The sequence below is a fragment of the Molothrus aeneus genome, chromosome 25 (genome assembly GCF_037042795.1).
Source record: "Molothrus aeneus isolate 106 chromosome 25, BPBGC_Maene_1.0, whole genome shotgun sequence".
NCBI lineage: Eukaryota > Metazoa > Chordata > Aves > Passeriformes > Icteridae > Molothrus > Molothrus aeneus.
The window spans coordinates 2,131,738-2,150,085 of NC_089670.1; the positions used below are offsets into that span (position 1 = coordinate 2,131,738).

Sequence of the window (18,348 nt, forward strand, 5' to 3'; positions counted from 1 at the left end):
CTTTCTGCCTCTGAAAATATTGCATAATTGTGACAAAATTACATAAGCAAATATTTGTAATCACAAGGAACTGAATAAAGAATAACTTGGATAACTGGAAAAAGAGAGATGGAACTGCATCTAAACTCAGTTTTAAATATTTACACTGAGGAAAATAAACTCTTCATGTTTATTTTCTACAGTAATTTATGTTAATTTTGTCAAATATTGTGACTAGAATATATCCCTCAAAATTATAAAATGTCAACAGGCAATCCTGCAACGAATATAAGCAGCATGCTTTGAATCAGTGAAGGACAATTAGCATAGAATTAATTTCAGGAAATGTCAAACAAAACAAGCAAAAGAAAATAGTTTAGTACTTTAAAAAGTCAAACTATTGATGCATTATATATATATATATATTAATGTATATTAACCTAAAAATATATGATAGTTCTTGATAGTATTATAAGGATATATTGTGAGAAAAGCATCCAGTGTCTATGAAATAACACAATGTACAATATAGGTATTATGTACAAATATAAACTAATATATTGTCATATATAATAAGATTATATGTATTCTGACATAGTATATGTTAAGATATACAATATAGCAATCTTATTCCTCCTAGGAATAGTTGATATTATTTTTGTTAGGAATCCTGTAAGAAAATGTGAGATAATATAAGCAGTGTTAAAATTGCTGGAGAAAATTTGGGACAATTTTTCAACCTTCTGTGATTATTTTGGTCTCATGGAATGGTCTCATTTGAGCTATAACATATTAATCAAGTAGAAAAACATGTTGTTAGAGACAAAACCAGTCAGGAAATTGCACCCATTCCCTTGAATTGATAACAACAATTTGTGTCATGAAGTTTGTCTTTGGCCAAGAAGGCAAAGTAATTTTTTTGTTGTTGTTGTAAAGATTATTCTTCCTAATATCTAATCTGAACTCATCCTATTTCAGTTGTGAGCCATTCCCCTTTGTTCTGTTGCTCCAAGCCCTTGTCTAAAGTTCCCCTTCAAGTCTCTTGGAACTCCTTTAGGTAATGAAATGTGGCTGGAAGGTCGCCTTGGAGTCTTCTCTTCTCCAGACGGAACCAACACAGCTCTCCCAGCCTATTTCCAGAGCAGAGGGGCTTTATCCCTTGGAGCAAATCCATGGCCTCCTCTGGATTCACTCCAACAGCTCAATGCCTTTCCTTTGCTGGGACCCCAAATACAAAAACACAGAAAGCATTCTTCTGTAAATGCAATTGTCCAGTAGGAATAACAATCTGACCAGACAAAAAAATAATAGTAACAGAAAAAAAAAATGTAGAAGAGAACTAGCAGAAAAAGAGAAGGCAATTTAGTTCATACCTAAAGAAGAGCAATCAAATGTGATATAGGAGTGTTTGTTCCATCACATGCTATTTTAATATATTCTCTATCCTCACAGATACTTGCTGCATTACGTGTTGTAAGCAGCAGCCATGTCCACGGACGCTGAGATGGCCATCTTTGGGGAGGCGGCTCCTTACCTCCGAAAGTCAGAGAAGGAGAGAATTGAGGCCCAGAACAAACCTTTTGATGCCAAGTCATCAGTCTTCGTGGTACATGCAAAGGAGTCCTATGTGAAGAGCACTATCCAGAGCAGGGAACCAGGAAAAATCACAGTCAAGACTGAAGGGGGAGAGGTGCGTAAAATAAAAAATGTATGAAAAGCAGTTCATTCCCACGCTGGCTCTTAGCTGACATGCATGTACCTTCCTGCCCTCTGACAGACCCTGACTGTGAAAGAAGATCAAATCTTCTCCATGAACCCTCCCAAGTATGACAAAATCGAGGACATGGCCATGATGACCCACCTGCACGAACCCGCTGTGCTGTACAACCTCAAAGAGCGTTACGCAGCCTGGATGATCTACGTAAGTGGCGGCAGCAGCTTCCTCTGGGCAGCCTCAGCAGCTGCTGGGCCAGCCTCAGGGGAAGCCAAGGTGCTGTGTCCCTTCCTTGCAGACCTACTCGGGTCTCTTCTGCGTCACCGTCAACCCCTACAAGTGGCTGCCGGTGTACAACCCCGAGGTGGTGTTGGCCTACCGAGGCAAGAAGCGCCAGGAGGCCCCTCCACACATCTTCTCCATCTCTGACAACGCCTATCAGTTCATGCTGACTGGTGAGTGGCTCTGTCTAGTCTTTAGGGACATTGGACCATTAAATTCTTTTAAGGGATACCCTATCTCAGCAAAGTGAAGAGACTTTTTCAAAGTTTTCTTGGATCTGACATATACATCTGTTGGAGTTTACTATCTTCATAGCATTGTTTCTGCTCTTTTAAATGAAAGATATCTTTGCACTCAGTGATGTGCTTTGGAGGTTTGCTTCTTTAAGTGAAGCTGACATCAGGCAAAACATTAGACTTACCTGATTATGTTTCATTCTTTCTCTGTTGTTTATTGAGTTTTAAGTACCGTGTTTCTGCCTTGTTCACAGATCGTGAGAACCAGTCCATCCTGATCACGTAGGTACCCCCCTGCGCGGGTCCCTGCGGGGCTGCCCGGTGCCAGGGCACCTCCTGCCTGACCACGCACCCTCTGCTTCTCTCTTGGCTTTGGCAGCGGAGAATCCGGGGCTGGGAAGACTGTGAACACAAAGCGTGTCATCCAGTACTTTGCAACAATTGCAGCCAGTGGGGACAAGAAGAAGGAGGAGCAGACCTCAGGCAAAATGCAGGTGAGGTCCCAGGGCTAGAAACCTGCAACAACTCAATTTCTTGATGAGCTAGATCATGACAAGAAGACATCTGTTCTAGGGGACACTTGAGGATCAAATCATCAGCGCCAACCCACTGCTGGAGGCCTTTGGAAATGCCAAGACAGTGAGGAACGACAACTCCTCACGCTTTGTGAGTTATTAATTGGTACAACTGCCAACACCAATTTGGATATTCTTGCTGTCCAGATTGGTGAAAGAAATCTCCATTGACTCTCCTTCTGCTTTCAGGGTAAATTCATCAGAATCCATTTTGGTGCCACAGGCAAACTGGCTTCTGCTGATATTGAAACATGTAAGACCCTTCTGGCCGGATCCCCCTTCCCTCCAGCCTTCCCCACTCCTTGTGCTTGACTGTGTCCTACCTTCCTTGCCAGATCTGCTGGAGAAGTCCAGAGTCACTTTCCAGCTCAAGGCGGAAAGGAGCTACCACATCTTTTATCAGATCATGTCCAACAGGAAGCCAGAGCTAATTGGTAGGAAAGATCAGTAACTCCTCCACGAAAAGGTCATGGAACAACTTTGAAATCCTTTCTGTGCCAATTGCATTTGACCTGGCTCGGTTTTGTTCTTCTTTTCAGAGATGTTACTGATCACCACCAACCCCTATGACTACCTGTATGTGAGTCAAGGTGAGATCACAGTTCCCAGCATTAACGACCAGGAAGAGCTGATGGCCACCGACGTAAGTAGCAGAAATTTTCTCAGGTGAAGTTTCATTTCTCTGACCTTTAACAGCTGGGGTACTCACCTTAACAACTCTTTTGTCAGAGTGCCATTGACATCCTGGGCTTCACTGCAGATGAGAAAACAGCCATCTACAAGTTGACAGGGGCTGTCATGCACTATGGGAACCTGAAGTTCAAGCAGAAACAACGAGAGGAGCAGGCAGAGCCTGATGGCACCGAAGGTACCAACACAACCCATCCCAGAGCACAGGAGATAGAGAACACTCACTGAGTTGAAGGCAGCATGTGAGGGTCAGAATGATTGACTCAGCCTGTGCATTTCCCCAGTGCCACTACTGTTGAACAGCCAGAGGACTTGTCTACAGTAACATAACTCAGTGGAACCTGTAGATTTTTTTGAAGAAAGCAAAAATTAAGTCTAGTGACTCCTAAAGCAAGCTTCTGTCTTCTGTCAGAGTAGGAGTCAGGCAAAAATAAAGCAAACTTTGCTGCTGTGTTGAATGGAAACTTCCCAGACTTGACACAGAACCAGGAACTGCTCTCAAGTACTAATGAATAATTATATAATTATACCAGAGTAGCCTATATACAACCACAGTGTGTATACACACACACACATATATATATATCTATAATACTGCAATTTTCTTCTTATTTCAGCTCTCTAGTTATGAATGTGCCTTAAATGTCTTGTTGGAAATAACACATAAAAGCAGCTCAAAATTAGCATCTGTGTGTAAATCTTACATGATGATGTTTGGCCTTCTCACATTGAAGAACTCTGTAAATAGTACTGGTGTTTGCTATCAGCTTCTCTGTGGGACAAGACAGGCAGTAAATTGGAAAGTGATGACAGACTATATGCTGTGCTGCTTGTGTTTGTTAACCCAGCTGCAGATAAAATGGGAGCTGGGAAAGACTTAATGTGTTTGATATTTATCCTTAGGGACAATATAATCCGACTACGAAGGTTGTACAGGATATCCTATTCATACTTTTAGCATTATATCTCACTGATCTACCTCTCTCTCTCCAATGACAGGAGAGTTTCACTGACTACAATTTTCAGTGCAGTGTACTTGAATACCTAAGAAATTGTAACTGTTTGATCTGCCATTTTCATGGCCCTTAGTCCTTTTGTCTGTCTAGTCTCTTGCATGTACACTGTAGAAGTATTGGAATGATATTTACCTTTATTAATCACATAGATTAAATTAGAAAAAAATAGCAGGTCAAGAAAAACTACAGTATTTTAAAGGACATGGTAACGTATATGAGGCTTCTGTAGAAATCTGAATTATTGTAAGACCCTTTCACTGGAGAGCTAATATCTGATCCTGCTCTATGCTTTTTTCCTTAGTTGCTGACAAGGCTGCCTACCTGATGGGTCTGAACTCAGCAGACCTGCTCAAGGCCCTCTGCTACCCTCGAGTCAAGGTGGGGAATGAATACGTGACCAAGGGCCAAACTGTGCAGCAGGTAAGAGACAAGTGAAAATAGGGAAAAAAATTTACTTGAATTAAAAATGTCAAACTCCTCTTTTGCTGCAGATGGTAGCTTTCCTTTAACCTTTTCTTAGGTATACAACTCGGTGGGTGCCCTGGCTAAGTCTGTGTTTGAGAAGATGTTCCTGTGGATGGTTGTTCGCATCAACCAACAGCTGGACACGAAGCAGCCCAGGCAGTACTTCATTGGTGTCCTGGACATTGCTGGCTTCGAGATCTTTGATGTAAGAGGAGGATCTCCATAAAGCATTCCTGGAAGAGGCATTAGGAAGTTGGAATAATCTGGGGGTCGGGATGTGCTTTATATCAGTTATGGGTTATTTCTATTTATTGGATAATCCTGCTTTTTCTCTAGGAACTGTCCCCTTCTGGTTCTCATTGCATGTAGTATCCCACAGGACTGTATTTATTTGTAGATGTTGTTGCATGCAGAAGTGAAAATTGCATTGAAAACTGCCCTGAACAACTGATAAATAATAGCAGAGAGAGACTTTGAGGAAGTTAAAATATGCCTTTTTAGAGGAAGATTTTGTTAATGCTGAAGCCAGATTTCCTCTGAATGCTTGGGAATAGAGAGGTAAGGTACACAAATTCATATGAAAAGCTGGACTCGGACTAAGCTCTGCAGATCTATTCAGAGCTCAGAAATATGTTGAGACAGTGCCAGGGCCTAAGAAGTTAGATATATTAGAGGATGGAATGTGCCAGTCACCTGTCCAGTTCCTGCACTAGAAATTCAAGATTCCAGTCATGGAGACCTTAGTGGGATAAGAATTAAGCCTATTGGAAGACAGAAGGTGTTCCTGGAACTGAAATTCACAAATAAGTAAATCTTTGCCTTCTGCAGTTCAACAGCCTGGAGCAGCTGTGCATCAACTTCACCAATGAGAAACTGCAACAGTTCTTCAACCACCACATGTTCGTGCTGGAGCAGGAGGAGTACAAGAAGGAGGGCATTGAATGGGAGTTCATTGACTTTGGCATGGACCTGGCTGCCTGCATTGAGCTCATTGAAAAGGTTATTGGCCCCCATATACTTAATAGTTTTTTCGGTTATAAAATCTCTAATGGTTCTTCAGAAATTTTCTGTCTCGTTTTAAAGAAAGAGCATACTCTTCCTTATATCTGAATGCTGCTACTTTCATTTATTTTGCTTCCCACTTTCACCAGACATTTACAAAATTAATTTCTGCATGCTAGATCTTTATTACATCCCAACCCTGAATCTTATAGGGGAGCTTGTTTTTGTATAACTGATGGCATATCCACTGACAAAATGCCCTTTCTGGAGAAACATAAGATTACACATACTGAGGAGGATTTTTTGGTATAACTTTAATCTTCCATTCCTCTTTCTTACATACATTACCTCTGTTTCTTCCTTCCACACTTTCTTCACATGTTGCTATTTCTCCCAGCCCATGGGCATTTTCTCCATCCTGGAAGAGGAGTGCATGTTCCCCAAGGCAACTGACACCTCTTTCAAGAACAAGCTCTATGACCAGCACCTGGGCAAGTCCAACAACTTCCAGAAGCCCAAGCCAGGCAAAGGCAAGGCTGAGGCCCACTTCTCCCTGGTGCACTATGCTGGAACAGTGGACTACAACATCACTGGGTGGCTGGAAAAGAACAAGGATCCTCTGAATGAAACTGTTGTGGGGCTGTATCAAAAGTCATCCCTGAAGACTCTGGCCTTGCTCTTTGCGTCTGCTGGAGGGGCAGAAGCAGGTGATTTCTTTGAAATCAGTTCTACTATAATTTACAGAAAATTAAATTTAAATGTTGTAATAATATTTTGCAATGATATTTATATTTCTAAAATTAAAAACCCAAAACCTCATCATCTAGTCTAATAAAGGACATTATTACTCCCTAGAGACCTTAATAGACCTGTAGGTTTTAGAATGAGATAGCTGTTCTAGAGCATTAACCCAGTCTAGCTGAGAAACCAGATTTCTGCAATATGGACCATTCTCAAATACTTCAGTAAATATAATCAAATGTATCAACATGCTGTTAAATTTATGCATACACTTAGATGTAAGGATACATAAACACTGCATTTGGTGTATTTACTAAATATTAGTTTAGTGCCACAAATATCTTTCTATGCAAAATATTATGGTTTTTTTTCCCCCTGTATTTTCTAAATTTCAGCTTGAAGTCATTAAATTTCCTTCTACTCTCATCTGAAAAATTCAAGTATTTCTCGTAACTTTAACTACAGCCTGAGTTAGCAAATTTTGATCATATTATTATTTTTGCTATATTTTTTAAGATGAACATATAAGGTTTTTCAGATTCTGTGTGCTTTTGTTGTTCACGTCTTTATAAAAAATTGATTACTTTTTAGAGAGCAGTGGTGGTGGTGGCAAGAAGGGTGCCAAGAAGAAGGGTTCTTCTTTCCAGACCGTCTCAGCTCTTTTCCGGGTACTGTAGAATAATCATTCTAAACTTACCACATTCTTTTCATAAAAAGAAAATCAAAAAAATTCAATTCAGAAATGCTTTAGATTGATCTAATATATCTTTGTGTTCAGAAAGGATAAAATAACTTGCTTCTAGTAAAGAGGAATTCTTACTGAATCTTGGGAAGTATTCTTTCAGAACTGCCAAAAAGTTCTGTAAAAAAATTATTGATCATGGTTTTATTGCAGTGTTTTTATTTCCACCTAGTATTGAGATTGTGTAAATGACACTTTTAAACCTGAGGCTTTGTTCTTGCTCCTAAGGAAAATTTAAACAAGCTGATGAGCAATTTGAGAAGCACACATCCCCATTTTGTACGGTGCCTTATTCCTAATGAAACAAAAACACCTGGTAAGTTGTTAAAGTTCAGAGGTGTGATATATCTGATCTTCTCTGTGCAGTAAAATGATATACAATTTCATTCTGTGATTTATTAGGTGCCATGGAGCACGAGCTGGTGCTGCACCAGCTGCGCTGTAACGGCGTGCTGGAAGGGATCAGGATCTGCAGGAAAGGGTTCCCCAGCAGAATCCTCTATGCTGATTTCAAACAGAGGTCAGATTACTTTTCATCACCCTCCACCAGATCCACAAATGTTGAATCATTTGCATTTCCTAATTGTTTTAAGAACTGTGGAAGTTACCTTTAGGTATACAAAAGTCATTTGTCCAAGTGAGTCATCCAGGTTTTTTCTATAGCTATTAAAAAAAAAAAAAAAAAGACATTTTCAAAGGGCTATTAATAATTCCTTATCTTCCTCTGATTCCACAGATACAAGGTGCTTAATGCCAGTGCCATCCCTGAGGGACAGTTCATCGATAGCAAGAAGGCTTCTGAGAAGCTCCTTGGGTCAATCGATGTGGATCACACCCAGTACAAATTTGGACACACCAAGGTACAAACCCCCCCATTCACTGCCTGCCTGGGCTTTGCTCTCTCTACCTGACAGTGATGTGCTGCAACGTTCCCTCTCTCAAGGTGTTCTTCAAAGCTGGGCTGCTGGGGCTCCTGGAGGAGATGAGGGATGAGAAGCTGGCACAGCTCATCACCCGCACCCAGGCCATGTGCAGGGGTTACCTGATGAGGGTGGAGTTCAAGAAGATGATGGAGAGGAGGTAGATATTTACTTGGCTTGCTGGGCCAATCCTTATCAGATACTAATGGCGTGAACAAAACTGAAAATAAGCTGCTTCACAAAAAATCTCATTTATTTCTCATTAATTCATTTTGTCAATATGAAAGTATATCCTAAAAACAGATGAAGTAATGTAAAACCCCAACTTAGGGAAACACTTTTTTTAATACTTTGTTGCTGAAGTCATTAAACGGCTCTATTATATGTATGTCGAGCAAATCAATATCAAGTCTAAGCTAATTCTTTTAGGTCATTGCTAAATAAAATGAGAGAAAGACATATTTATATCATAAGAGAAGCATCCTCTTCCCTTTGATAAATTTTATAAAAGTGACTGAGCCAACTTACAGAAGAGTTCTTTCATTGGCTGTAAGAATGAACCAAACATCTGGACTCCAAAACTGTCTATTCAGGTTGATATTCTACATAACACATGAACGTTTTCAGTGGAAATATATATATTATATATATAAAAAGTGATCTAAATATTATTAAGAAATATATATTGAATAATACATGATAATTATTTTACTCATAGAGATATACAGAACTATATATGATACATATATACTGTACATAGATTGTATATATATATTTATATATATATATATATACAACTAAAAAGTATTATGTCTCAAACTTCCTGTTATACATATTAATATATACTGTTAAATATGTTTTATAGATTTTAGAATATGTACATATGTACCAAAATATATTTTGTTATTACCTTTCAGGGAGTCCATCTTCTGCATCCAGTACAACGTTCGCTCATTCATGAATGTCAAACACTGGCCATGGATGAAGCTGTTCTTCAAGATCAAGCCCTTGCTGAAGAGTGCAGAGTCTGAGAAAGAAATGGCCAACATGAAGGAAGAGTTTGAGAAAACCAAGGAGGAGCTTGCAAAATCTGAGGCAAAGAGGAAGGAGCTTGAGGAGAAAATGGTGGCCCTGGTGCAGGAGAAAAATGACCTGCAGCTCCAAGTGCAGGCTGTGAGTATTACTAAAGTTTTTTGACTTGTGATGTCCTATATAAAATCATTCCAAATGTCTCCCTAAAGACAAATTATCCCAAAATAGCAATTATTTTAAAAACATACATATATTTTATAAAATGGGAAGAAAATCCACATACAATTGCTACCTTAATCTTTATAGCTATAACTTTATATACTTTACAGAAGTAAAGTATATGAACATAGCAATTTTGATATATCATCAAGTGACCAATTAAGGTTGTCTGGAGGTCCAATTAACACATTTTGTTTGGAGAATCCCAAGTGAATTTGAATGAAGTAGGAAGATCTGATAGTGTCAGTTATTTATCAAGCATTTATGGTCCCTGTCTCTTCAAGAAAAATGGTGATGAAAGTTCACTGCTTCCCTTCTTCCCAGGAAATAAGAATGTAGCAACAATACTGTCCTTAAAAATGTAATTACAAGTAAGTATTTGGATTATTCTGATGGCATTTAGATGTCTACAACCTAAAAGTACATCAGAGCCATTAGCCCCAGGTTGAACATTGTTTTATTTAAATGAATCATGTAGGAAGCTGACGGTTTGGCTGATGCAGAGGAAAGGTGCGACCAGCTCATCAAAACCAAAATCCAGCTGGAAGCCAAAATTAAGGAACTGACAGAGAGAGCAGAAGAAGAAGAAGAGATGAATGCTGAGCTGACAGCCAAGAAGAGGAAGCTGGAGGATGAATGTTCAGAGCTGAAGAAAGATATTGATGACCTTGAGCTAACACTGGCCAAGGTGGAGAAGGAAAAACATGCCACTGAAAACAAGGTATGAGGTAGAACCCGCCACTTGCACTCTGGAAAAGACTTATCTTGTTAGAAAGTTTTAAGCACCATTTTCTGTCTCTGCTTGCTCCCTTCTTCTCAAAGGTGAAAAACCTGACTGAGGAGATGGCAGCTCTGGACGAGACCATTGCCAAGCTGACAAAAGAGAAGAAAGCCCTCCAAGAGGCCCATCAGCAGACCCTGGATGACCTGCAGGCAGAGGAAGACAAAGTCAATACTCTGACCAAAGCCAAGATCAAGCTGGAACAGCAAGTGGATGATGTAAGCACACAGATCTAGAGCAGGAACAGGACAGGTATGGAGTCCAATGTGGCTGGCACAGGGCTGATGGTCTTGTTGTGTTTAGCTGGAAGGGTCCCTGGAGCAAGAGAAGAAACTGCGCATGGACCTGGAGAGAGCGAAGAGGAAACTGGAAGGAGACCTGAAGCTGGCCCAGGACAGCATCATGGATTTGGAGAATGATAAGCAGCAGCTGGATGAGAAACTGAAGAAGTAAGTGTGGTTCTGGGGCACCTGAGTGCTGGGTTGCAGCACTTGTCTTGTTTCTTGGAGCTCTAACATGGTTCACTTGTCCCAAAGGAAAGATTTTGAAATCAGCCAGATCCAGGGCAAGATCGAGGATGAACAGGCCCTGGGCATGCAATTTCAGAAGAAGATCAAGGAGCTGCAGGCAAGTCTCTGTTCCTTGCCCTGCCTTGCTCAGCTGAGCTCAGGCAGGAGGAGGGCACGGCTGTGAAGGGTCCCTGCTGTTCTGCAGGCCCGCATTGAGGAGCTGGAGGAGGAAATTGAGGCAGAGCGAACCTCTCGCGCTAAAGCAGAGAAGCATCGCGCTGACCTGTCCAGGGAGCTGGAGGAGATCAGCGAGCGCCTGGAAGAAGCAGGAGGGGCCACAGCAGCTCAGATTGAGATGAACAAGAAGCGTGAGGCAGAGTTCCAGAAGATGCGCCGCGACCTGGAAGAGGCCACGCTGCAGCACGAAGCCACGGCTGCCGCCCTGCGCAAGAAGCACGCGGACAGCACAGCTGAGCTGGGCGAGCAGATCGACAACCTGCAACGCGTGAAGCAGAAGCTGGAGAAGGAGAAGAGTGAGCTGAAGATGGAGATTGATGACTTGGCCAGCAACATGGAGTCTGTCTCCAAAGCCAAGGTACATAAATATTTCTTCTCATTGATTCAAACATATTCAGATATTTATATTTCAACATAGAAATTTCAATTAGTCATACTTTAGAATAAACTATTGCACTTTGCAACTTCACTGTGTGTTTAAACACTTCAGTATTATTTAAATCATTTGCTCATATCATTTCGTCCACCCTACAACGGGCAGGGAATATACTAGTGTTGGAACTGGTACCACAAACTTCATAGAAATATATATCAGTTAACTGAGAAATTTTGGCTTCTGAATCATTCTTTCTTCCTTTTTAAGATTTCATTTGCTCACATATTATGAATTGAACCATTTAACATCTTTCCTTCCGTTCCTCATGTAAACAGGCAAATCTGGAGAAGATGTGTCGTTCCCTAGAAGATCAACTCAGTGAGATTAAGACAAAGGAGGAGGAACAGCAGCGCATAATTAATGACATTAGTGCTCAAAGAGCTCGGCTACAAACAGAATCTGGTAGGACATTTGTGTTTTTAAGAGAATACTGTATATTATCTGTGTTGTTCAAAAAAAAAAGTAAAACTCACCTGGAGTCTTGGAGGACTGGACATGAATAAAGTTGAACCTGAGCCAAAAATATGTTTTGTGATGAAGCTGGCCAACAGAACCCTGAGAGAATCCTGAGTTGCATTAGGAGAAGCATTGCCAACGGGTTAGCGGAGAGTGATCCTTCACCCTACTCATCACATGAGACCTTGCCTGGACTGCTTGGCCTTGTTAAACCTCCTGAGATTACCCATGGCCCATAATCCCTCTGGATGGCACTGTGGTACTCATTCTGTAAACTCAAGGCTTAATGCAAACATAGAGTAAGGCTGGTGGGATTTTACATGACATGTCATTTCTAGTCTCTAAGAGATGTGGGTATCAGTGATTAGGAATGTAGAAAAGAAGTAAAAGTTTGTTTAACTCAAAATATTTGTATATGGGCATTTATTATCAAAATTAAAACTTTTATGTAAGTAATAAAAAGTTTTTTTTACTCATCTGAACACTCCCAGGTGAATTTTCACGTCAGGTAGATGAGAAAGATGCTCTGATTTCTCAGCTGTCAAGAGGCAAACAGGCTTTCACCCAACAGATTGAGGAACTCAAAAGGCATCTAGAGGAAGAGATAAAGGTAAGAAGGCTCTCCAAATTCTGAGTTGTCCATTGGACTCCTTCTGTCTAGGAGGAGCTTTGGATATGAACAACATTACAGAATCAACAAGATGAAAGGGAGGGAAAAAACCACTTAAGTAATACAGTGCAAGCCTTGCCATACTAGTTTTGTTCATCCTTCCCTACAGTCTAGGGAATTGTTAATTGTTTTGCAGATTCCCAGACCTCTGATTTTCATTCAGTAGATTGCCATTACTCACAGCAGAATCAGTGCCCATCAGCATTTCTGTCAGGAGATCTCCCAGGATATTTCCATTCATTTTCCCACTGTTTTTTTTTCACACAGGCCAAGAACGCCCTGGCCCACGCCCTGCAGTCCGCTCGCCACGACTGTGACTTGCTCCGGGAACAATATGAGGAGGAGCAGGAGGCCAAGGGGGAGCTGCAGCGAGCCCTGTCCAAGGCCAACAGTGAAGTGGCCCAGTGGAGAACCAAATACGAGACGGACGCGATTCAGCGCACGGAGGAGCTCGAGGAGGCCAAGTACGTGGGGAAGCAGAATGGGAAATGACTGGAGAAGACTGAAAATGGTCAAGGGAAATTGGAATCTCTGAGAGTGGGTTAAGATAAGAATGTCACGGAGGCAAGGATGTAGTGTATTTGTAAAAAAAGGACAGAGAGGGAAAGAGATAAAAAGAGAGAGATTGGAAGGGAAGTCATAGGCTTTAGGGCTAGAAGGACTAAGACAGGCGTAATATTCCATATGGGAAAAGACACAGAAATTATAGATCTTGTTGGCTGCATGTACTCATGGACAATAAAAAACATTGTGGAAAGCATTTGGAGCAAAACCTCCAAAGTGACAAACTCATGACAGTAAAGAACTGATGCCCATCCAAGCTCAAACATGGCATGTGCTGCTCTCCTCCCAGGAAGAAGCTGGCCCAGCGCTTGCAGGATGCAGAGGAACAGGTTGAGGCTGTCAATGCCAAATGTGCCTCCCTGGAAAAGACAAAGCAGAGGCTGCAGAATGAAGTGGAGGACCTGATGATTGACGTGGAGAGATCCAACGCTGCCTGTGCTGCTCTGGATAAGAAGCAGAAGAACTTTGACAAGGTCTTTTGGCCTCCAGCACCAGCACTCCTGGTCAGAGCAGGGCCCTGTGATGGCCACAGCCCTACTCACCCCCCGTTTCTCTTCAGATCCTGGCAGAATGGAAGCAGAAGTATGAGGAAACGCAGGCTGAGCTGGAGGCCTCGCAGAAGGAGTCGCGCTCTCTGAGCACGGAGCTGTTCAAGATGAAGAATGCCTATGAGGAGTCCTTGGACCACCTGGAAACAATGAAGCGGGAGAACAAGAACTTGCAGCGTAAGTCCCTGGCCCTCTGCTCCTCCCTGGCCTTTCTCACTATCAGCCATTCCCACCATTCTTCATGGCTCTGTGCCTGCAGGTCTGCAGAGATGCCTGTCACCTTGGTGGGACAGGCCCTTCCCATTCTGCTCTCTGCCTGACCATGCCATTGATCTTTGTTCCCACAGAGGAGATTTCCGACCTCACGGAGCAGATTGCAGAGGGAGGAAAGGCGATTCATGAGCTGGAGAAAGTCAAGAAGCAGATTGAGCAGGAGAAATCTGAAATCCAGGCTGCTCTGGAGGAAGCTGAGGTACGCAGCATTATTTCTTGCTGTCTTACGTGTCTTGGATCTCTACCTTGCTTGTCTCATTCTGAGACAAAGGTGAAGATCTTATAAAAGTAGAGATATTATCTAAACATAGCACTCATTTTACTCAGAGCTTCAGGTTCAACACTTGTTACATGAAAAGTATTCATATTTTTTTTGACCAGGCCTCCCTGGAACATGAGGAGGGGAAGATCCTGCGCCTACAGCTTGAGCTCAACCAGGTGAAAGCTGAGATTGACAGGAAGATAGCAGAGAAAGATGAGGAGATCGAACAAATGAAGAGAAACCACCAGAGAGTTGTGGAGTCCATGCAGAGCACCCTGGATGCTGAGATCAGGAGCAGGAATGAAGCCCTGAGGTTGAAGAAGAAGATGGAGGGAGACCTGAACGAAATAGAAATCCAGCTGAGCCATGCCAACCGCCAGGCTGCAGAGGCACAGAAGAACCTGAGGAACACCCAGGGAGTGCTCAAGGTCTGTTGAACAGAAATTGCCTACAGAGAAATATCTTGGTTAATACTTTCAGTCCACAGGAGCTCTAAATCTGCTCATAATTTCTTTCAATGGCTCTATAGGACACCCAGATACACTTGGATGATGCTCTCAGGTCTCAGGAGGACCTGAAGGAGCAGGTGGCCATGGTGGAGCGCAGAGCAAACCTGCTCCAGGCTGAAGTTGAGGAGCTCCGGGCAGCCCTGGAGCAGACAGAACGGTCGAGGAAAGTGGCTGAGCAGGAATTAATGGATGCCAGTGAGCGTGTGCAGCTCCTCCACACCCAGGTGAGGTCATTTGGTGAACACTTTTGTGCTTTATTCCAGTCACCATTGAATGATCAACTTGGAGGAAGACAGTCCTTTTTTCTGGAGTATGCATCATGCTACTAAAAAAAAAATCTTTGCTGAAAAAAAATGTGTGGTGACTTTTCCCTTACTCTATTTTTATTATTTTCCTGTGCCAGCCTTGGTGGATGAGATGTGGCACAGATTATATTTCTAAGCACTTTTTCAAATTAATGGAAAATGGAGAAAGAAAAAAACCAAAATGTCTTTTCCCCAGAGAAAAGAAATTCTACTAGAAAAATCTCTGGTATTGCTTTTTTACATAATTATGTCTTAAATTATTTAAAATCTTGTAATGTTCATGATTTCAAATACTGAACTTACAAAAACAAACCTCTGATGCTACTCAACAGAACACCAGCCTGATCAACACCAAGAAGAAGCTGGAAACAGACATTGCCCAGATCCAGGGTGAAATGGAGGATACCATCCAGGAAGCCCGCAATGCTGAGGAGAAGGCCAAGAAGGCCATCACAGATGTGAGTTGGGCGCTCCTGGCATTGCTGCTGGTGAATGTACTCTCCCCAAAATATCTCCAGTCCCAAAATGGCTTTGACCTTTTGCTCTGATCAGGCGGCCATGATGGCAGAAGAGCTGAAGAAGGAGCAGGACACCAGTGCCCACCTGGAGAGGATGAAGAAGAACCTGGACCAGACAGTGAAGGACCTGCAGCACCGTCTGGAAGAGGCCGAGCAGCTGGCACTGAAGGGGGGGAAGAAGCAGATCCAGAAGCTGGAGGCCAGGGTGTGTAGGGCTGGGGCTGTGCCTGAGTGAGCGTGTCCCTCCTTGGAGAGACATTGCCAGGGCAGCTGCAGGGCTGGGCTTGTCCTTGCAGGTGCGGGAGCTGGAAGGGGAGGTTGATGCTGAGCAGAAGCGCAGCGCTGAAGCCGTGAAGGGTGTGCGCAAGTACGAGCGCAGGGTGAAGGAACTCACCTACCAGGTAAGGCAGGAATCTTCTTTGTGTTGATGCACTCTTATTTCTGGAACCCAAAATGTATCCCTGAGGGATTTCTCTCTGTCCTGAGTCTCACATACAAAAAGGAGAATAATGAAAGCATCAGAAGTTTAGTATCTTTCTAGTCATTCTAACAATATACGGCTTATCACTTTTGTCTTACTGGGCAGCAACGTCAAATAGAAATGTTACCCTTTATTTCATGTAGAGGAGGGTAAAAGAGATGCTTCTCTGTCTTGTCATTCTCTTCAGTCTGAGGAAGACAGGAAAAATGTTCTCAGGCTGCAGGATCTAGTGGACAAACTGCAAACTAAGGTGAAAGCTTACAAGAGACAAGCTGAGGAGGCTGTGAGTATCACTGTGTTCAGTCAGTCCTTATCCAGGTGAAAGTGGGATTCTGTGTTGGTGTTTTCCCCTGTGTAGCTCTGTTTGTACCCAGCTCAACATTGTGGTAGTACGTCTCTCTTCGTTTTGCTTTCTTTATTTCGTATTTTCACCTAGCAGTTTTACAGTGGAATTGTTTTAACCCCTGTTTGATGCTTCCTCCTATGTCCAGGAGGAGCTGTCCAATGTCAACCTGTCCAAGTTCCGCAAGATCCAGCACGAGCTGGAGGAAGCCGAGGAGCGGGCTGACATTGCAGAGTCACAGGTCAACAAGCTCCGAGCCAAGAGCAGGGAGATCAGCAAGAAGGCAGAAAGTGAAGAGTAAATGCCTCCAGTGCTGTAAAGTGAGAGAATTGCACAAAATGTGACGTTCTATCACTTTTATTTGTAGTCACTGCTTTGTCCTTCATTAATCTGTAGATGAGTAATGCCTTCATAATAAAAATTGTAGAGCTTATGCCATGTAAATAATGAGAAGTTGAGTGTTGCATTTTCATCATTACCCTGAATTCTTCTAAGGTTTACATTTTTCCTTGCTTATTTTAAACTTATTTGTTCAATTAAAAATCTTGCTTCAGGTATTTCAAGGTGTTTGAACCACTTTTAAAGTGGTCCAATCAGACATCCTGCTTTGTTCTCGCTAGGAAATTTCATCTAATACTTCCTTAGCCAGAAAAAATATTTTTTTCTCTGGAACAGAATGTAATTATCCCTTATAACAGTTGCTTTAGGAATAAAATAGATATTATCCCAAATGTTCTGGCCAAGCAATAAGAACTTACTACACCTTCCTTCCTACTCCCACTTAATCTTTGATTATTCTTTTAATTCTTGTGTCCTCTTTGCAAGATCTTACTTCAAGTTAAATTTCTTCAATCCTTCGAGCTGCTTTGGAGTATAATTTAGAGAATATTTAAACCTAAAATGAGATTTACTTTCAACTCTTGTTCATGAAAGTGATGTGCAAACCAACATTCCCAGGGCAGAATAGCCAGCAACCTCATAGTCAGTTGGTCATTGTCTATATTCTGTTTCCAAAACTACTCTACATTTTCTAAACTGGTCAGGCAGACACTTACCTCCTATCAAGTCTCCAGTGTAATCCTGATAACTTTGCCCAACGTGGCATCACTCAAAATATGGATTTTCATCCTTTGTGGATATCAGCAAACATGAGAGAAATCTATGGTCACCTCTTAAAAATCATATTGATCATTCAGTGTTGTTTCAAGCTATTGCACCCCAAAGTGATCTATGAACAAGAGCCTGGGTTACTCTCATCTCCTGGCATGGGTTGTACCATCAGGGACACCTTCCACTGGACCAGGTTGGTCCAAGACTCATCCAACCTGGCCTTGAACACTTCCAGGGATGGGACAGCCACAGGTTCTCTGGGCAACCTGTGCCAGGGCCTCAGCACTCACACAGCTGCTTCCTAATATCCCATCTAAACCTACTCTCTTTCAGTGGCAAGCCATTGCCCTTTGTCCTGTCCCTCCATGCCTCATCCCCAGTCCCTCTCCAGCTCTCCTGGAGCCCCTTCAGGCCCTGGATGGGGCTCTGGGGTCACCCTGGAGCCTTCTCAAGGTGAGCACTCCCACCTCTCCCAGCCTGGCTACAGCCCTTGGGGCACCTCCATGGCTTCCTCTGGGCTCTTTCCAGCAGCTCCATCTCCTCCCTGTGCTGAGCCCCAGGGCTGGGACAGCTCTGCAGGTGGGGTCTCTCTCACCTGAGTGGGACAGAACCCCCCTTGACCAGCTGCCCACCCTGGGGGCTCAGCCCAGCACAGAGGGGGGTTCTGGGCTCCAGTACCCATGGCCTTGTTGGGCTTCCTGTCAACCAATACTCCCAAGTCCTTCTCCTCAGG

At 42.6% G+C, this 18,348-nt stretch overlaps 1 protein-coding gene across 2 annotated transcripts; it reads left to right on the forward strand.

The window, feature by feature from the left end:
- The first annotated feature begins 1,465 nt into the window (after window positions 1-1,465).
- Window positions 1,466-16,806, forward strand: LOC136566472 (myosin-1B). Of its 2 annotated transcripts, none has more exons than XM_066565625.1 (38): window positions 1,466-1,669; window positions 1,757-1,900; window positions 1,992-2,148; window positions 2,466-2,493; window positions 2,591-2,705; window positions 2,785-2,877; window positions 2,976-3,039; window positions 3,122-3,220; window positions 3,326-3,429; window positions 3,516-3,654; window positions 4,794-4,912; window positions 5,013-5,162; window positions 5,786-5,956; window positions 6,357-6,684; window positions 7,292-7,368; window positions 7,671-7,758; window positions 7,845-7,962; window positions 8,179-8,302; window positions 8,386-8,522; window positions 9,280-9,535; window positions 10,092-10,334; window positions 10,436-10,612; window positions 10,698-10,843; window positions 10,931-11,021; window positions 11,109-11,498; window positions 11,852-11,978; window positions 12,524-12,642; window positions 12,970-13,166; window positions 13,556-13,739; window positions 13,826-13,991; window positions 14,162-14,286; window positions 14,469-14,777; window positions 14,879-15,082; window positions 15,496-15,621; window positions 15,716-15,886; window positions 15,978-16,082; window positions 16,350-16,445; window positions 16,654-16,806. In XM_066565625.1, the coding sequence occupies exons 1-38, from the start codon at window positions 1,466-1,468 to the stop codon at window positions 16,804-16,806; spliced, it is 5,844 nt and encodes a 1,947-aa protein (XP_066421722.1). The 2 variants fall into 2 exon arrangements, with proteins under 2 accessions (XP_066421722.1, XP_066421723.1); XM_066565626.1 differs by having other exon boundaries at window positions 6,357-6,666.
- Window positions 16,807-18,348: the final 1,542 nt, after the last annotated feature.

What these genes read in the sequence shown, in the direction of transcription:
- LOC136566472 (XM_066565625.1), top strand. Translation starts at nt 1,466, where the DNA reads ATGTCCACGGACGCTGAGATGGCCATCTTTGGGGAGGCGGCTCCTTAC. An exon ending in TATGCTGATTTCAAACAGAG is followed by an intron (nt 7,963 to 8,178) that starts GTCAGATTACTT and finishes CTGATTCCACAG; the next exon opens with ATACAAGGTGCTTAATGCCA. An exon ending in TGCAGCTCCTCCACACCCAG is followed by an intron (nt 15,083 to 15,495) that starts GTGAGGTCATTT and finishes GCTACTCAACAG; the next exon opens with AACACCAGCCTGATCAACAC.